The sequence below is a fragment of the Ictidomys tridecemlineatus genome, chromosome 11 (genome assembly GCF_052094955.1).
Source record: "Ictidomys tridecemlineatus isolate mIctTri1 chromosome 11, mIctTri1.hap1, whole genome shotgun sequence".
NCBI lineage: Eukaryota > Metazoa > Chordata > Mammalia > Rodentia > Sciuridae > Ictidomys > Ictidomys tridecemlineatus.
This window is the reverse complement of record NC_135487.1, coordinates 14,254,628-14,273,637: the sequence shown is the minus strand read 5'-3', so window position 1 is coordinate 14,273,637 and position 19,010 is coordinate 14,254,628. Positions and strand designations below refer to the sequence as shown.

Here is a 19,010-nt window from a genome sequence, read left to right as displayed (position 1 = left end):
TGGGGGCTGGGGTTGTGACTCAGAGGTACAGTGCTTGCCTAGCATGCATGTGGCACTGGGTTTGATCCTCAGCACCACGTAAAATAAAAAGTAATGATATTTTGTCTTTATTGGAATGTGCAGAATTCCAATATCCACCTGTAAGTAAAAAATAAGTACAGATATTTAAAAAAAAAAAGCCCAGGACGCACCCCAGGACTACCTGTGTGTCGTGATTCAGGACTGTGTTCTCTTCCATCTCTTCTTGCCAGGCAGTTTCTCACTAGCCTAGTTGGTGTTACTTAGTAGTCTGGTTCAATAATCGGTGGGAACTCTTGTTTTCCAATCTTTTATGGTCTGTTTTCACTGATTTTTTTCCTCTGGTAAACTAGGTATGATCAATACATGTACTTATTGTTCTTAGTTTCTGTTATTTCAGGATTTACTTTTCAGCTTGAGTTGCTTAGAAACTACAATTTCAAGTCATTTAGATTTTTGAAAGGCTGATTTTTTTGAATGTCTAGTTTTATTCATTGTGGTCATAACCACAGCAATGCTTTTAAACTAGATGTGGAATTGCTCTCCTCAGTTGTGGATAACAACAGATTTTTCATTTATAAATATGATAGAGAATGTTGGAACGTTGTTTTTTGTGCTGTAATTATTTTTTTATACTTTATAATTTTCCTCTGTCTTCCTTCTCCTTGTTTGGATGTTGTAATACTCGAGAATGTTTAAATGTCTGACCGTCCTAGTTTGGGAAAAAGTGGATAGTCCCTGAAAAGTATCAGCGTGTTTCCAACTGCAGATAGCTTCTGTGATTGCCATTGTAAATCCTTGCAATAAAAAAATGATGCATTTCTGTTTGTCCTTAGTGGAGTTGAACAAATCCCCTTCCTTCTTCTAAGCTTGATCAACCCAGTTCCTTTGATGTTATCTGAAATGTAGGTTAATAATACACTTGGTGTTGACTATCACTTAGGTAATCTGGAACAAGGGTACTGGCTTTTGTCAGTTAAGGTGGATATAAATTCTATGGATTTAAAAGGAAGATAATTCTAGAAGCTTTTACACTATTTAAACCAGTATGTCATCAGTTTTTTAAAATGCTCAGGGCTTTGGTTTGGGGTTGTGTTTTGTGCTTCAAAAGTCAAATAATATATTGTTGTAAGTATTTTTTCTTATGTTCTCAAGTGTGGAATTCAGGTTCAATTTGACACTCCCGCCCCCGCCTCCAGCAGTTTAAGATTGAGAAGAAAGAGTTTATCAAAACACCTCCCCGGTCCCCCTAAGTTCACTTATTTAATGAATCTTTGACTCATTTGTGGTTTTGTGCTGGGCAGAGGCAACCAAGGCTTCCTGAGCCCTGCTGATGTGCGGCTCCAGAACGCTATTCCTCTGTGTCCTGATCAACCTGGTGATGGACACGGGGCAGCTGTGTGCATAGTGACCCGTGACCACCCTGCTTATTACAGTTGTCACACAGTGGAAACTATGGCAGCCCTAGTTAGGGCCTTGGTGTTGATCCACCCAGACCTCCTAATCAGTCCAAAGAAAAGGATTTTTTAAAAATTCTGTTTTCATTCTCTAGTCTGGCTAATAGAAGAATCTTTGCCACATGTTAACCTCTTCTTCTTTGTCTTCTCCCCCCCCCCCTTTGGTAGGGAGTGGGAATTGAACCCAGCGGTACTTAACTCCTGAGCCACATCCCCAGCCATGGGGATTTTATTTTCAGGCAGGGTCTGTGCTTAGAGTCTCCCTGAGGTGCTAAGGCTGGCCTTAAATCCTCCTGCCTCAGCCTCCCCTGTGGCTGGGATTACAGGTGTGTACCACCATGCTGGCCATTAACCTCTTGATGATCATTTATAAGCATATTTTGGATGCCTGGGGTATAGCTCAGTGCTTGCTCAGCTTGTATGTGTCCTTGTTTGATCCCCAGCCCTAGGGAAATAAGGGCGGAGGGTGGATTTCTAGGACATTTGGCTCTTATTTTTTCTTTCTTCGGTAACTAGAGTCTGCATTAAACCCCATGTATGTCTGTACTTTCTCACTGAACCTTTAAGTAATTCAAAGCTGTCACTATATTTCACTTGTAAATGCTTTGTCCTGCGTATCCTAAAAGTAATGTCGGTGTTCTATATAATACTAGTAATATGCTCATAAGAAGGAAATTAGCAGAATGCTCCAATTATATAATACCCATACTTGAATATGTCTGTTTTTTAAACCAGTGTGCAATCCCAGTATGCATGATTTTTGTGTCGCCATGGGCTGTTATCGCTGTCCTGTACATCCCTGTCCCCTTTCTGCCCTCTTTGACATTGACTTTCAGACCAGTTTGATTTCCTGTAGATTGTTCCATGTTCTGGATTTGACTGATGGCCTCCTTATTCTTTTTTAACTCTTTTGCTTATGCCTTACATTCCAATTACTCTTAGTTTGTAGTTGGGTCTGAGTATTTGATTACATTTGGTTTCAACTGTTTCCATGGTGGAGGAGGACAAGTGGAATTAAACCCAGTGTTGCCTTTGAACTAGGTCCACAGCCCTTTATGTTTTTTATTTTTGAGACAGGGGGTCTCTAAGTTGCCACGACTGGCTCAAGCTTGGGATCCTCCTGCCCCAGTCTCTGGAGTTAGTGGGTTTACACAGCTAGACACTCTGGGAATTTCTGCTTCTTTATTATTCTGAATTTATTTGGATGGTTAAGGGACCAGTAAGCCCAAAGATTTTTTGTTTGCTTAAAGAGCTTTATAAGCAAAGGTCACATTGTGGATGATTTCAGGAATTCCATTGTTTTGGATTCTATTGTAGAGTAATGGAGGAACCAAGCGGCAGAAGATATCCCATCAGAATTACATAGCCTATCAAAAGCAAGTCATCCGGCGGAGCATGCGACATAGAAAAGTTCGTGGCGAGAAAGCACTAATCGTTTCTGCTAATCAAACATTAAAAGAATTGAAAATTCAGGTGAGGAAATCTAACATTTGCTCAACTGTGCTCTGGACTTAAGAGACCTTTATGAATTCTTGCTTCATGCCTATGTTCATACGTGTATCTGTTTACTTTCGATTTGACCTTTTAAACACCTTTCTGCTTATATAGTATTAAGCCATTGAGAGAGCAGGGCTTTTTTTATTTCAAAATAATATCCCCAAATCAAAAGACTCAAAATAACGTTTTCAAAATAACGAAGAATCTTTCTATGAAAGTGAGAGTGATTTTTTTTTTTTTTTTTAAAAATAGACTAAAACCTTGGACAAGCTCTGAGTAGCTTTCCAACAGTGATAATTGTTCATTTCCTTTAAAGTGTCATGTGTCTTATTTGGCCTGTTACCAAAATCTGTGACATTTATGGGTTACAAAAGATATCCACTGGCTAACCTGTTTGCTAGGATGAGTTGGAAGTTCTTTTATCAGTACTTTTGGCAGAAAAGTCTACTTGGTAGAATTTTATGTTATCTTTAGATTTTTTTTTTCTTTTTTTCCCACCTTTATTTTTGGTACCTGGGATTGAACCCAGGGCCACTGAAACACTGAGCCACATCCTCAGCCATTTTTATGTTTTTATTTTGAGACAGGATTCACTACGTTCCTGAGGCTGCTTTACTTGTGACACTTCTTCCCTAGCTTCCCAAGTCGCTGGGATTACAGGCGAGCGCTCCCCTGCTAGAGTCTTGACCTTTATAGATTCTGGGTAGAGGCTCACTCAGATCTCCCCCTCCATCCTGCATGGCTCGAAGGTCAGTGGTGGCAGTGTAGGCTCTATGAAAGCGCCTGTGACAGTCTTCCACTTGGCGTCAGTGCTAAGTATTCTTCCCGAGCTTTCTGATAATATATCCCAAAATCTAGGCACAAGGAGCTGATGCATTCAAGATGTCCATGGAAAAAAAAAATCTGGCCTCGATCTGTTTCAGTCGCTGCTTCATATTCAAAATGTTGACCGAGTTCCCCTCTCTGTTACTTTTATGTGGCGTAGTTTACTGGTTACGCATTTTTCTTGTTGCTGATATTTATCGTTGTAATTGAGGCAAAAGTACAGGCTTCCTTTGAGGGTGTTATGTGTTCCAGATTGTCTTGAACATTATTTCCCTTGGTTGAACCCACGGCTCTGAAAATAAACATGTTGGCATGAGATCTTGACTCTGTGATTGTGCCCTTCACATCTGAGCGGGCTTGTTTCCCTTGCCTGCTCTCTGGATGTCAGCGGTAAACCTCGAACATTCAGAACCTTTCAATTACAAAAAGGGCCCCTGTGGATAAGGACGTTTTAAAAGCCTGTGCTGTTCTTATTGTGGACTGCTATTTTTGAAGAATAAATCAGAAGCCAACAGAAATAACCACTCCTGGGAGCAGGAGCATGGTACCTGGTCTGATGAGCTGTGGAAGGCAGCAGCTATTGAGATTAAAACCCCAGACGTGCTTTCCTTGGGTGCTTCCTCTGCAGCAGCTCTTTTTGATTTCCTCTCACACCCAGGATTGCTGTGAATCAGAACTGAAAGAGAACAGTGGGATGTGATTTGTTGGGCACAGTGACGCACACCCGTGATCCTAGCAACTCAGGAGGCTGAGGCAGGAGGGTCGCAATCTAAAGCCTGTCTCAGCAACGAGATCCTAAGCAATTTGTTAAGACCTTTCCTGGGATGTAGGGGATTGCTTAAGTGCCCCTGTGTTTAATCCCCGGTACCAAAAAGAAGGATATAATTCCTTTTTAAATTATATTTAGTTTTCTTGCAACACTACAAATGGAACCCAATGCCTTCAGTTTGCTAAGCAGAGACTCTGCACTGAGCTACATCCACAGTTCTCATTTTTAAGTGTTTGATAGAACTCTCCTTTGGGAATACTGTGCTTCATCCTGTTAACTAATATGATGACAACCCCTAATGACTATCTCCCAAATTAACAAGTGAATTACAACTCATAGAACACGTGGAGCGTAGCCTTCGAATTCTCTCTTTAAAAAACCTGTTTCTCCTTTGCTAGCAAAGCAATAAATATTACTTTTTCTTGTTTCACACACAAAAAGTTCTTTGCAAACTAAATGTTTAATCTTATATATATGCACTAAAAACAATTAGTTGATTTACCCTAATTACTAATTTGCCCACAACCTGTCTGTAATGTAAACTAAATGAAGTATAATTAGTTCCCTTCCTGAGAAGGTGCTCAGTGTTTTATTGCATTATTTTGTTTTTGTGGAGCCTGGGGATCAAATCCACAATCAAACACTTGCTAGGCCTGTGCTCTACCAATGAGCTATACCACGAGCATCATGTTTCCTTATTTTATTCTTCAGCGAGTGGTTTTCCTCTGGTTAAAGAAGAGGAGCATTAGCTGGGCACAGTGGGGCACGCGTGTAATCCCAGTGGCTCTTGAGTCTGAGGCAAGAAGATCTCAGGTTCAAATGCAGTCTTAGCGACTTAGCAAGACCCTGTCTCAAAAAATAAAAGGGCTGGGGATCTAGCCCAGTGGTCAAGCCTCCAGGTTTCATCCTGTACTTCCTTGGGACTGGGGCAGTGCTGGTTCACTGCTGAGTGCATTAAACATTCTTGTCCATGTCCTCAGAACACTAAGCATGGGCGGAGCCCCTCTGTACTAGTGCCTTGGGTCTGGGGAGCCTTGGTCTCACAGGGTGACGTACAGACCTGAGGCACTGGGGGAGAGAAGAGCATCCCTGCATTGCAGTGGCTGTCACCCTCCCCACACTAAGATGGCCTTTTGCACATCTCCTTGGTAGCTCTGCTTGGGTCTCCACGGCTCTCCTCGAGTGCCCTATGTCGACTGCAGGCCTGGCTTGGTGAAGCTGTCCACTCAGTGCTTCTTGCACAGTAGAAACAGGCTTATTGCTCATGAAGGTCTTTGATGCCATGCACTTGGCATTGTAGCTACGGGTCCCTGTGTGACTTTCAGGGGCTCAGTCTCTGGAGAAGTCCAGATAAGACTGTGGCCCAACAGCTGGGAGAAGACTGGCTTGTGCTGCCTGTTCTTATGTGTGTGCCATTATTAATAGAACTTCTGAGCCAGGCACAGTGGCACTCACCTGTAATCCCAGCAGTTCAGGTGGAGGAGGGAGCAAGATTGCAAGTTCAAAGCCAGCCTCAGCAAAAACGAGGTGCTAAGCAACTAGAGCTGGGGATGTGGCTCAGTTCAATCCCTGTTCTGTGTCCACCCCCCCTACCCTCCACACAGCAACTTGTGGTCACCATTGATATGCTAGAGAAGCTCACGGGCTGTGCTGTGCTGGACTTGGTTTTGCAAGTTTTAAAAAACCCTTTATGCTTAAGTCATTCAGAATTTATTTTAACACTCGGCCAGAGTTGGGGTGGGTCATATATGGCCCCTGCCTTCAAGGAATTCATGTTTTGGGTCCTAGAGACATGACTTAGCCTAAGAATGTCTGATAGTCCCAGGGCTGACTTTGTCACCAGTCTGTTGCTGAAGAAGTACAAACAGAAGGGAGAAAAATCCAAACAGGTTGCTGGGAAATTTACAGATGGTTTTAAGGAAGAACTTGGACTTGACTTGTTGGGGCAGTGATGTGGGGCCTAGCATGGCAGGAGGACAGTGACAACCCAGCCCATGCCCATAGCCAGAGCGCTGGGCAGCAGTGTCCACAGCCCCCAGCCCTCCTTCACCTCACTAGGTCTGTGTCCCCAGCCTCCAGGAGCAGTAAGGTCCAGGAAGAACCAAAGGGTCCGGGTGTGCGACTGTTCCCCATCTTCCTCCTGGGCCTGCGAGGCTGCTCCTGGCCTTGGAGGGGTTCCTGGGCTCAGCAGGAGAGTAGCAGCGGGCTGGCTGCCCACAACTGGGTCTTTGGGACTCTGCAGCCTTTTCAATTGTAACTTTAGAATCTGTGCTTCATTTATTCACAGTAGATGTGGGCTCTGTGTTTTGCTTTATTCAGACTTTGTTTCTTCTATGTTGACACAGATCATGCACGCATTTTCAGTTGCTCCTTTTGACCAGAATTTGTCAATCGATGGAAAGGTTTTAAGTGACGACTGTGCCACCCTGGGGACCCTTGGTGTCATTCCTGAGTCTGTGATTTTATTAAAGGTAGGTAACAGCTCTACAACCAAGGAGCTCTGGGCGTTTTTTTCATTTATTTATTTATTTTAGTTGTAGATGGACATAATGTCTTTATTTATTTGGTGCTGAGAATCGAACCCAGTGCCTCACGCGTGGGCCATCTCTTAACCACTGAGCCACAACCCCAGCCCCAGGAGCTGTGGTTTAAAGGACACATGTGATGGTGGTTAAAGCCGTCTTGTGCCTCCTGGGAGTGGGGGGGGCGTGGGGCATTGTCTTGTCTTATTTTTGGATGTCACAGTAGTGGTGTCTCCACAGCCCCTGCCCATACCATAAGCCCCTCCTGGCTCCCCCCACACAGGCTGTACGTTGGCCTTCCTGTCCCTCATTTCCTATGGCCTTGGGCTTCCTCCTCCAGGTGTAGCTCATCCCCTCTGACTGGGAGGGAGGGAGAAAGCTTTGTGCCCTTCGAGCACTAAGGGCTGACTGTCAGCCCCATGGGCAGCCATACTGTGCCTTCTGCTGGGCCCACTGGGCTACTGGGTCTCTGGTCACTGAGTTTCTGTGGGCCGTGTCTGTCTGTGTCTGAAACCTCCCACATGCACCCCAACACACAACTGTTTTGACTAGCTGGAGAGTTTAACAGCAATAGAAAAAAAATTTGTGCCACTGCCTATAACCTATGCTGGCCTTCAGTCCCCTACAGATAGGATAAAGAACAGATAATGTGATCATGTGGATGGTAATACTTTAAAATCTATCATTTTTTTAAATAATTTTTTTTGAGAGAGTTTTTTTTTAATATTTTTTAGTTTTTAGCGGACACAACATCTTTTTCTGTATGTGGTGCTGAGGATTGAACCCAGGCTGCACACATGCCAGGCGAGCACGCTACCACTTGAGCCACATCCTAGCCCTAAAATCTATCATTTTTAAGAAAAATATTGAAAACCTCATTGAAGACAGGAGGGGCTTGTATAATTTTTGTGTAACATAATATTTGCATTCATCCTTCTCCCTGACCTTTCACCTGCCTTCTGGGTTCACAGATCGACAACCATTCTGTGAACCCAACCCCTCTGATTTTGTTTCCAGAGAACAAGTTGAGGATCCCTTATCTGAATCTCTTGGGACCAGAAGTTGCTTGGATTTCAGGGATTTTCTGTATTTTGTTTGTTTTTCCCTTCAAATACTCAAATATTTGCACATACATATGTCTAAACATTAAGTTCATTTATGATTTATTTGTATGTTATACTAGGAGCTGATTTAATGTAATGGTATTGTGCATCTGTGTTTTCACCCCAACCCATCATATGATGTCAGGTATTGAGATTTTTCACTTGTGGCAGGAATTGTGTCATGGCCCAGAAGTTCTGAGTTTGTGGGTGTTGTGTATTTTAGATAATGGGGCTCACCTGGTGCCATCTGGTTAAGCTTAGGCAACACATGGAGGCACACGTGTCTGGCTCAGAAGCCCAAGTGGCCTTATGGGATTCTTGTTCTGGGCATGGCTTTGCATTCAGCGGATCTTGGAGATATTTGAGACTGCAGGGGCCTCTGAGCCCTCACTGGTCCCGTCTCCCCTCCCCAAGGGACTTATTTTGTGGCTTCCCTTTTCTTCTTGTTTCTTGGTGGCTAAGAGGACCTTCTCTGTATCAAATGACACGTTAACACATGTAGAATGAGTTCTCAGGTGCTTTTTGTACCCAGATCTCAATTCTGATGTGATAGGTTAGCCCTGGCAGGATGACGCCCACCTGTGCTCACTCCTGACCCCCACAACTCCCCCAGCGTACTGTTTGCTGTACAATCTGTGGAATGGTGTTGAGAACCTGTTAGGTTGGGGAATCCTAATGCTCTTGCATAGACTTCTAACAACCCCTTTTATGGAGGGTCAATGCTTGCAGGCGGGCAGCTGGAGACTGTACTGGTCATTGGCCTCTTTGCCCTTAGAGCTAATCTCATTCTCAGCTTGACATCATTGTGGGCTCTGCCTTAATACAGAAGTCAGAATTTTGTTCTTGATGGTAAAGAGGAGGAAAAAATGTCATCATACCCTAATTGGTATTTTGAGAGGACGCTTGTAACTTTTTATTTCTCCCTAAGTCTTAGTGCCACCACAGGGGTCTTAACTCATGACGATTACAATGGTTTTTAGTAACCTCAGGGCACCTGGACATTTAGACCTTTCTACCTCCAGAGTTGTTTTGGGAGTGAGAAAACAGCACCAACCCCTGCCCAACAATACACTACTTTGAGGTGACAAGTCTCAACCCACAGTTAGCAGGCCATCGCTGGCTGTGACTTGAGGTGCACTGTCTCCTGGACAGTTTATCTATGTTCACCATTTTTGCAGCCTGCAGGGCAGGCGTCTGGATCCCAGGACATGGGTGTGTTGCACCCCCACCCCCTGCAGCTCTCAGTTGTCTCCTTTGTTTTCCAGGCGGATGAACCAATTGCAGATTATGCTGCAATGGATGATGTCATGCAAGGTAAAGACGAGTCCTTTGAGGAGTCTTGGTGAAGGTCAGGGGCTGGGACCCCGGTTGCCAAAGCTCTAGTGCACAATGCTTTGGCTTTTTACTTTGAAAAAAGTTTCCACGTGTTTTTATGGTAGAATTGTACACTATTAGTTTTAATTGATGGTAGAAAGGGAAAAAAAAAGTGTGTCCACAAATGTGGAAAGCACAAGGAAGAGGAGTCATCCAGCAAACCCGAGGAACCATACCATAGTATGCGTGAGCCAGCAGGTGCCCAACAGGTGACCAGACAGGTGCCCCGGAGGGGGAGGGGTTGGAAAAGTATGAGCAGAAGTGCAACAGACCCTTCCCCACACACACTCTTATCACCCTCCCTTCAAGTAGCTGTCACTGCCCCTGCCCCACCTGTACCTCAATCTGGAGTTTGAGTTTCTGCATTTTGAAGAAATAAAGCTTAGAAAGTGGGAACATTGTCTTCTGCAGCCAGCTGCAGGCCAAGCCCTGCTCTGCTCTCATGCCAGCAGTCCATCTCCTGCCTCTGCAAGGAGGCCAGGGGCTTTCCCTCCAGGGGAGCTGCCCAATTCAAGGACAGACCCTTCAGAGGTAAAAAGCTGGTTCATCTCCAGGGCATCTGCTAGTGGCGCCCACCGGTGTCCCCCCAGCATAGCCTCAGGCACTTTTACAGTAACTCCATCTGCAGCAGATAGAAGTGGCCACCAGGCAGTGGAAGACTCAGAGCTGGAGCCAAGAGATGTCAGCCAGCCAAAAAAGGAACTAGTTCAGGGAGCATGAGAAAGCTTAAAACTCGCCTACAAATAATATAAAGAAAATGAGCAGAAACCCACTGGGCCCTGAATATTAAAAGAGTCATTCGAGAACAGAAAAGAATTAAACGAGAAGGAATTTGAGGCCAGGTATGGTGGCATATGCCTACAATCCCAGTACGGCAGGAGGAATGTGAGTTCAGAGCCAGCCTCAGCAAAAGTTAGGGGTTAAGCAACTCAAACTCTGTCTCTAAGTAAAATACAAAATAAGACTGGGGGTGGGGCTCAGTAGTGAACTGCCCCTGAGTTCAATCCCAGTACAACAAAGAAAAAAACAAGAAGGAGAAATTTGACAGTGGAAGTGTCACGTGGACCCAACTAGAAGATATTCTGGAAGAGTTGTTCTGCAGCAGGCAGTGAGGGCCCCCAGCCTGGCATATGGGGTTGGGATGGGACATGCACTTGGGGCAAAGGGTATCCACTAGAAAAGACAGGTGGTAGTGACAGCCTCGAAGAGACTTCTGGATCTTTTCAGAATTTACATTCAACTTGGCTTGGGAGTATGGCCCAGTAGCAGGGCACTTGCCTATCATGCTTGAGGTCCTGGGTCCATACCTGCACTGCCCAAAAATTAAAAAAAAAAAAAAAAAAAAAAAAACAGTCGATAAAATAAAATACAGGAATGGTGCCGGGGTTAGCAGGCCCAGAAAGACAGCCACACAGAGAACCAGACAATTAGAACACCAAGGCTTCAACTCAGAAATGACCTCCGCATTGAGGCTGGCTGCGCAGGGAGCGCCACTGTCAGCAGGCTGGGTGGGCGTGAGAGGCGGTAGAAGGGCTAATTTTTTTTCCCCTTTGAAGAAGATTCAGATGTTATATGAAATAACAATATAAAGCAGTTGTTTAGAAACAAGGAGGCTCAATGCCAGAACACGCTACAGGAGTCGACAGTGGCTTCTAGAACTGGGGAGTGGGGCGGGGGGGGGGGAGTGTGAGACATAGCTCCCAGGGAGTCAGTCATGGTCTTCCCAGGCCACTCACTGAGTCCTCCAGAATGGGACCCTGACTTCTACTAGTGTTTGACTTTTAAAATAGTGCATGTGTATTGATTTGCAAAAAATAAAAACAGAAAGATCACCATCAGATGAGTGTCATCCATAAGTTCTGAAGCAGTCATTTGCAGGTGACTGAGGTGATTAAAAGTTATTTTAGACTTTTCATCTTGAGGCGTTGAAATCATCTTGTTGCTATCTGACACGACAGTCGTTTCACTTTGGAATTCTTTTTTTTCCCCTCTCCAGTTTGTATGCCAGAAGAAGGGTTTAAAGGTAAGTTACATTTGTCATGTTTTGTGCATGAATGTCAGAGTCAGACTGTAATTTTCTATTAAAGTGAAGGCTATAATTTGATTTTAAAATTTAATCCAAGTCTAGTCTCATGACTGGAATTAATTTTAGTTAAAAGCATTTTTATTCCGGCTTCTTAGCCTCAGACATGGCCTGAGTGCTCTGGCTTCCCCCACCTGCACTCAGTCCCCTGTGCCTTGGTGGGAAGTCAGGAGCGACCTGGTGGTATTTCCCCCACTCCTTCTGTTAATCCCATCTTAGAGCAGGACGGTTCAGAGTAGAGAGGTACTAGAGCTTGCTGAGCGAGGTCAGCCCCAGCAGAAAGGCTGCTTTATTCCATGCAGAGTTCAGGCATTGGCTGGGTTGTGTCTCCTCCTGCACCTTGGCCACCGTAGTTGTGCACCCATAATACTGACAAATGCATCAAATACAGACGCTTGACGTTTACAGATTTAACTGTTGCCATGTTGATTCTTTGCCTGCCACTCTAGAGGTCCAGAGCATGTTTTACCAAGAAATAAGTTTAAATCTGTTCCAGGGGCTCTTTGGTGAACTCTTGGCCTAGGTTGAAAACCTGCTCTCCATGTAGCTTTATTGTGTCCCTGTTATCACTACAGAGGAACTTGTGGTGGTCCAAGCAAAAAATTTTCTTTAGGATAAATGACCATAAAATAAATGAAAGCTTCAGTAAAATCTGATGAACTTGTATGAAGATACACGTAGGAAACAGGGCTTTCCACAGAACTAGGATTTGCCCAAAAGTCTACTGATAACTTTTCTTAGCCTTCAGTGCCAAGCCATGTTCTTATTAAGTTGGAAGTTCACTGTTGATGCGTTCTTGGCAGCGGGACTACATGAACTCGGTGTCTTGGTCACAGCTATACCTGCAAATGTGTTTCTTTCCTCAGGTACTGGTCTACTTGGACATTAATCTTTGAACACTTGCAGACACCAAGAAATGACCAGAGGGGAAGAGGAATTTGACTGTAGGGCATTAAAGAAAAGGTGGATTTAAGGATTAAACCATTACATGACTCTTCCAAAAGGCAAAATCCATCTAAAAGCGACTGTCCCAAATGCCTTATGTCAAATAAAGCAGATTGCACTGATGGACATCAAACTTAAAGGAAATGTTTCAAATTTTATATTTAAGGGGGGTGGTGGCAGGGAGGGGTGAGTAAAGACTGAACAAGTTTAGTAGCCGTAACAGTAAATCATGTTTACAAAGGAGATCTGTAGTCAAGGCGGGAATGAAGTTCTCTTCTACTTCTTGCTCAAGTTCCATACAGATGCGCTGGTCCAGAAAGGATTTGTGTCACAGTAGATGGGACAACATTCTGCTCAAGTGATTCTTTAGAGACGTAACCTGCTTACCAATACCTGTCTTTGACTCCTATCATACTTTGAATAAAGCATGAAAGTGAAGAAGTTGCCGTCATTGTGGAGAAGTGTCTTCAGATTTAGACGCCCCTCTGGCCAGCGCAAGCCCACCAGCTGGTGGTCTTTCCCAGTGTTGGTCAAGTAGAGGCAGTTGCATGTGGCCTGCAGTGAGCAAGGGACTGTCTGTTGGCCTCGGGGGCTTTTTGCCTTAGTGCATTTCAGAAAGCAAGGAGAAGGGTTCTTCCGGGCAGTGGCAGCTTCCTCCAGCACTGCTGTTACTCCCAAGTGGAAAGTCAGATATTCCTTGCCACCACCTTATCAGAAGAGTAAGTTGAACTGAAGTACATTTGGTAACACAGGTTCTTAGAAAATATGTTCTTCTCCAAGTCTGCTGTTTCTCGAAGCGTTCTCCTGAAACACCCTGAAAGGATCTTTGTAAGTCACTTTGAGCAAAGGCAAAACAAATGAGAGTGTAGATGGGGTGTCCTGTTTTATCCAACTCAGAATTATTGTGACTAGCGACAAATAATCAAAGCAATATACTGAAGAATGATGAATTTTTAGATGAAACCTCAGACTAGAGTTTGTTTCTTTAAAAAAAAAGTTTTCTCTCTGTATGTATGTGTGATTGTGTGTGTGTTTGTGGCTGAGTTGCTGACGCAGGTCTCTTGCATTTTTTGGCCTCAAGTTTGTGCCAGGCCTCTCCCTACTCCCCCTTCCCCGCCTTCCCCTATGTTGAAAATCAGAATTTAAATAATGGATGGGGAGGCAGATTTCAGCTTGAGTACCAATCCTGAGCAGCATCCATGTGAAGAGCTTTTCACGAGGGTAATTACGGGGTTGGTGGAATCAGGGCTTGGTGTTCCCCTCTGTGTGTGCAGTGTGTTCAGTCTGTGCCCCCAGAAGGCGGGGGTGCTTAATGAGCCAGTGGGGTGCGGGAGCCCTGTGCAGCTCCCTCAGCACCCATCCTGGGACAGCGCAGAGGGCCTCTGGGCAGGATTGAGGTTGAGCCTGTGCATAGCTAATCCTGGTTTTTAGGTCTCAGTCTTTTATTTGGCTCCAAATAAGTGAAGCTGGTGCCTAGAAGTCATAACAAAGAAATGTATTCTTCCCCGAGGTAAATTGGGCTGAAGGTCAGTAGTGCTTGGTGGAGTGGCTTGCTTTTCTTTACAGAAAAGCTTGTTTGGGGGCTGGGGTGTCACTCAGTGGTAGAGCATTCACCTAGCATGAGCAAGGGAGGTTCATTTGGGGACCAACATGGACGGGTCAGCACCCTAGAAACCAATTTTTCCGAATTTGATGTTGATACCAGTTTTTAGTTTTTTCCCTTAAGATGTTTTGCTTGCTTTTCTTTCACGCATGGTGCGCAGACTGCCTTTGGGCTGCTCCCTGGTCTCTTGCACTTGATCAACTCTGCCCCGGAGGTGCAGGTGGCCTCAGTGCAGAGTGAGCTGGTGATGCTCCAGGAGTGTCTCCTCGAGGTGATAATCTGAAGCCAATCTGCTTGCATGTCAGATCAGGCCCCACAACAGCAACTGGGGGCTCAAGGTTCCCCTCCACGTTTCTGACCATTTAATCCCAGGAGGACGTGTACAACAACCTGTGCTGCACAAGTTGTTGCCACTATTTGATGGTGGCTTACAATTTGGGCATCTTTCCTTCCTGGGGGAATGTCTGTGTTTAGGAGCCTTGTTGTTTAGAATTAACTTCTGCCAAAGTAACACGCCATGAGAGTGTCTATTTCTATGCAGTCATCACCCTGCACACAGTCTCAGTCCTGTCAGATGGCCACTTGCTCAGTTTGTGAAGTCAAGAATCTGCTCAATCAGATCCTGCTTAATGTTAGAAACTAATACTCAGATTGAATAACCTGTTTTAAATACCCAAGGGATGACTTATCTGTCTAAACAAACTGTTAAAGCAAACTGAACAGGGAAGCCTGTCTTTCCTGTCACAGGCTTGAGGGAGGAGGGTCACATGAGTGCTCAGCCTGTTCAGTGTTCGGGGCACTGAGAACAGGGTGCAGGCCAATGAGAAGTGTCACTTTTTTTTTTTTTTAAAGATAGTGAAGAGGGGAGAGAGAAAATTTTTAATATTTATTTTTTAGTTCTCGGCGGACACAACATCTTTGTTGGTATGTGGTGCTGAGGATCGAACCCGGGCCGCACGCATGCCAGGTGAGCATGCTACCGCTTGAGCCACATCCCCAGCCCAGAGAAGTGTCACTTTCATCTTAAGGATCTCGCCCTTGGGCCTGCAGCTACCCCTGCCCCTTCCTTCTGCCACACTGATGGGCAGAATGTTGGCCTCGACATTATTGGAGCCCTTATTCATTAAGTTCCAAATTAACATTTGCAGAATAGTAGTAACTAATTTGAACAACTAGTTCACTGAGCAGCAGTTCTGTGCCCGGGACAGCCCAGCCCAGAGACCAAAAGCACACCTCTCCATTGGACATGACCCAAACTGGGTGACTCCTCCAGGCCAGCAATGGAGTCCCTTGGACTGAGGGTCCACCAGATCTTCGAACAGCAAGCACAACATTTAGGAGGTGTTGAAAAGAGTGTTAAAAATTGTGTCACCTCTGTTCCAGGTCAGTTAGCCATTTATCTTGTAACCAAGAGAAGTTACTAGAACAGGTAGCAATCACTGCCTCCTACACCAAGGATTAAGCAGTAATCAATATTGTTGGTTTAAAATGTTTTTTTTTTTCTTTGCAATTAGACATTTCTTCAGAAATGTGGGACCCTTCTTTCCCCCTGCAAGTCTGTATAAAGAGGCCTTGAGCCACAGCCCACGACGTCCCTAGCCCCTCTCCCACGGCCTACTGCTGGACTGCACTGGAGCCCTTCAGCTGGGGATGGTGGGCAGAGTTCAGTCTTCCTGTTGTTTAGAACTTTCCCTGTGGCCCACATAAAACAAAGGACAGTGGCCAACAGCTTCAGTCCCTGTTTTCGTGCGGGATCCTGTCCAGGTATTCAAAACGCGGTTAGAATGTTTGTTGAAGATTTATGCCTTTAGTGAGAGAGTTTTCTCTGCGGGCACCTTCAGGTTTTTTTTTATTACAAGAAATCAGGAGCAGATGCCTCTAGCCTCGGGGGCAGCAAAAAGCAATGCAGAAGACCAGGCCAGGGACCGGCCAGATGCTACTTCCTGTCTTGAGATTTTCACTGTTGAGATGTGGCTTAGTGAATCACACTGTCCAGGAGCAGAGGGCTCTGAACAGGTCTTTCCTATGTGCTTCCCCTCCCCCAACAAGCACACCTCAGAACCAGTTCTGTCAGGTCGGTGTGCACACTGCCAGCCGTGCCACGTACTTCCTAAGTTCCTCTTCTGAGCGCCACTAAATTTTAGGAAAGAAGAGGTTGCCAGGCATTGTATGAACTTGAGGTGACATAGGTCTGCTTTTAGAATTGGGACCTGGACCAAGTCTTTGCTATGTCATGCGATGGAGGTGAAACCAAGGTTCCTGCCTAGGTGCCTGCTCCTGCCGGCTCTCACCCCACAACCCGGATAGCTCCTTGGCCTTGCTCACACCACACTGGCACAGGAGGCTGCCCGAATTCCCCTAAGAGCTTGTCCAGCATAAATACTGTGTTAATCGCAAACAAAGGACATCATCTGCCTCCCAACATGCTCAAAAAAGGAAAGGGGGAAAATCTGCTTTTAAGGGCTAAGACTTTGTAGGCCAGGGCCTGTGAAGTGACCCTGCTGCTGGGTGGGGGTGGGGCACCAGCAGAGTGGCTTGTAGTGCTGCTAAGCCAGGAGGGCCCTGGGCTATAGGAGGTGGGGACACTCCAGGGAAGCCCTAGGCCTCAGCAGCCCCTGGCTGGATTGGAACACTGCCCCTTGCACTTTGGCCACTCTCAATTGTGTCTGCCCCCAGCCTTTGTTTTGTAACCAAGGAAACCCCAAGCTGCTGCTAGCAACCAGCTACTTTTATGATCTGGACAAGTCTGTTCCCCTTTGAGCCTCTGTCCTCTCGGCAAGGGAGTGGGGATGTGCAGAAGTCAAGTGGAAGCTCCATGGGAGGAGCTGTGGGTCCTCCATCACTCCAGGTCCCCTTCTTCCCACACTCCTGCTCCCTCCGGAAGCTCCAGGCAGCGCCGCCTCTGAGGCTTGGCTTATCAGGCTGCCAGTCACCTCTGGTTTACGTCTGGAGCTTCTGTGGCATCTGCTCAGCTGCCTGCGGCCTTTTCCTGCTTCTCTTGGTGGGAGGCCCCTGTGGTGCTCGTTGGGATAGAATAGTGAAGGTGGACGGAGCTGTTGAGGTTTGGGGCTGGACTGGATTTTATCTGTACCTAAAACTGCCCTTCCCAGAAAATGAGTTAACATAGTTGCACTGGACTCTGTCTCATTTGCTGCTGCCCATCCCCTCCCCTCTATGTCACATGGTTTGTTCTGGGGGGGGCGATGAGTGAACCCACAGGGTCCACTGGAAAAGCCCTGGGGGAGCTTCCTAGGATCTCTCTACTTTTTTGCCTTGTGTTTTAAATGGGGGTAGGGCCTCTTGGTGTGTTTGCGCTTGTGACCCAAAACCCCAACTCCCAAGGGTGGGCCCCCCAGGGTCGTAGCCTCTCTGCCTCTTACTGATCAAGCACCAGCGAGGTGATCTCCTTTCCAGACAGGCTAAGCCTTTGCCGGAGGCGCGCCTGGTGCTGACTCCCACTCACCGTCTTGCCTGCCTCTGGAGGGAGGAATTTTCTCAGGCAGGCCTGGATAAGCACCCATGGCCACCACCTGCACTTCCTGCCCAGGCCCCCCAAGGCCTCTCAGTACACCTGGAGGGCTCACTGATATGCGTTTGCTCCTGTGGGTTCCAGTGTACGGCCCGTGCCCAGCTTCTCTCCCCTCTGACCTCTGGGCATGGCTGGCAGAGAGGGAGAGTCATTTCCAAGGGCCTTGTTCCCATGGTCGGGTTCTCCATCCGGACAGCCCTGTTGACATGTGGAGTTCACCACTGTGTCACGAACTGTGTCCCTTCTCCAGCCGACTCAGATGTCCGAGGTCTGAAGCCAGCTTCCGTTTCTCAGCTGTCGGGAGGGCAAGGGTGGGGCCTGGGTTGCAGCGTGTTAAGTGTTGGAGAAAGAGGAGGCTTGTGCCCGCAGGCAGCCGTGCGTGAGCGCTCAGCCCTGAGTGGTTTGGATTGAAATAGGACAGAAAGCAAAGCTCTGAGGCCTTTGTCCAATCTTCCCTTCAGTAGCCAGGCTCCATGCCAGGCTCCATTCCCAGCCCCCTCCTCCCCGGGGGCCCTGGCAGTCTCAGAATGGTGCCCCCCAGGACACACAGGCGATGATAAGGCTCTTGTTGAGGTTTCTTGTAAAGAGGAAAAAGCTGTGATTGAACAGTTCTTCCATTATAAAAAGAAATAGGCCCCGCACAGCGGAGCCTGCGTTCCTGGGACTAGTCAGCATCGGCACGCTGCGTCCCCCCATGCTAATAGGCTCTACGGCCCCTGGGGACCCTCGAATCTACTGGTTCAAACCCAGCATGGATAAGGGACCAGTGAGGCTGAACTCACTGCCACTGCCTCAGCCTGCCCCTCCCTCTTGCTCAGGTGGGGCACCTCTGGCTCCGCTCAGTGACCTGCAGTGGGCCATCAACAGGCCTCCCTCCCTTGGGAGACTTCAGGAGCGCGTGGTCTCTGTCTCAACTTGTGAGAAGAGCCCTATTTTGGGAAAGGAGTTACAGAAGAGGAAGGGGCATTGTGGTTGAGCTTGGAAATGAATGCAAAGATCAGTCGGGCTCTCTGTGCCCCCCCCCCCAAAAAAAAAAGATGGGTGGAGACGTGGTTCTTAAGAGAATCCTGAAGCCTGACTTCCGAGACAGGTGACCAGCCAGTGCATGCTGCCACTGAAGATCTCTAGGCATTCTGCTGTCATTTCCCAAGTAGCACTGATTTCATCTCCAGGACCAGTGCTCCGCACAGCGTTGTGTCTGGGGCAGTCCCTTACCCATCATCCCCAGAAGGCACTGGCCAACATTCGATTTCTCCCTTCTTTTTTCAGCTTTGACCCAACTGTG

The 19,010-nt window shown here is 46.5% G+C and overlaps 1 protein-coding gene across 2 annotated transcripts in view; it reads left to right on the top strand.

Annotated features, from left to right (window-relative positions):
* Usp48 (ubiquitin specific peptidase 48) overlaps positions 1-13,039 on the top strand; it is a 67,763-nt gene extending 54,724 nt beyond the window's left edge. For both annotated transcript variants that reach the window (XM_005317558.5, XM_021734122.3), the window contains exons 24-28: positions 2,793-2,948; positions 6,912-7,037; positions 9,457-9,505; positions 11,562-11,588; positions 12,515-13,039. In XM_005317558.5, coding sequence (XP_005317615.2) covers positions 2,793-2,948; positions 6,912-7,037; positions 9,457-9,505; positions 11,562-11,588; positions 12,515-12,537 — 381 coding nt within the window. In that variant the 3' untranslated portion in view covers positions 12,538-13,039. The remainder of the gene's footprint in view (positions 1-2,792; positions 2,949-6,911; positions 7,038-9,456; positions 9,506-11,561; positions 11,589-12,514) is intronic.
* Positions 13,040-19,010: the final 5,971 nt, after the last annotated feature.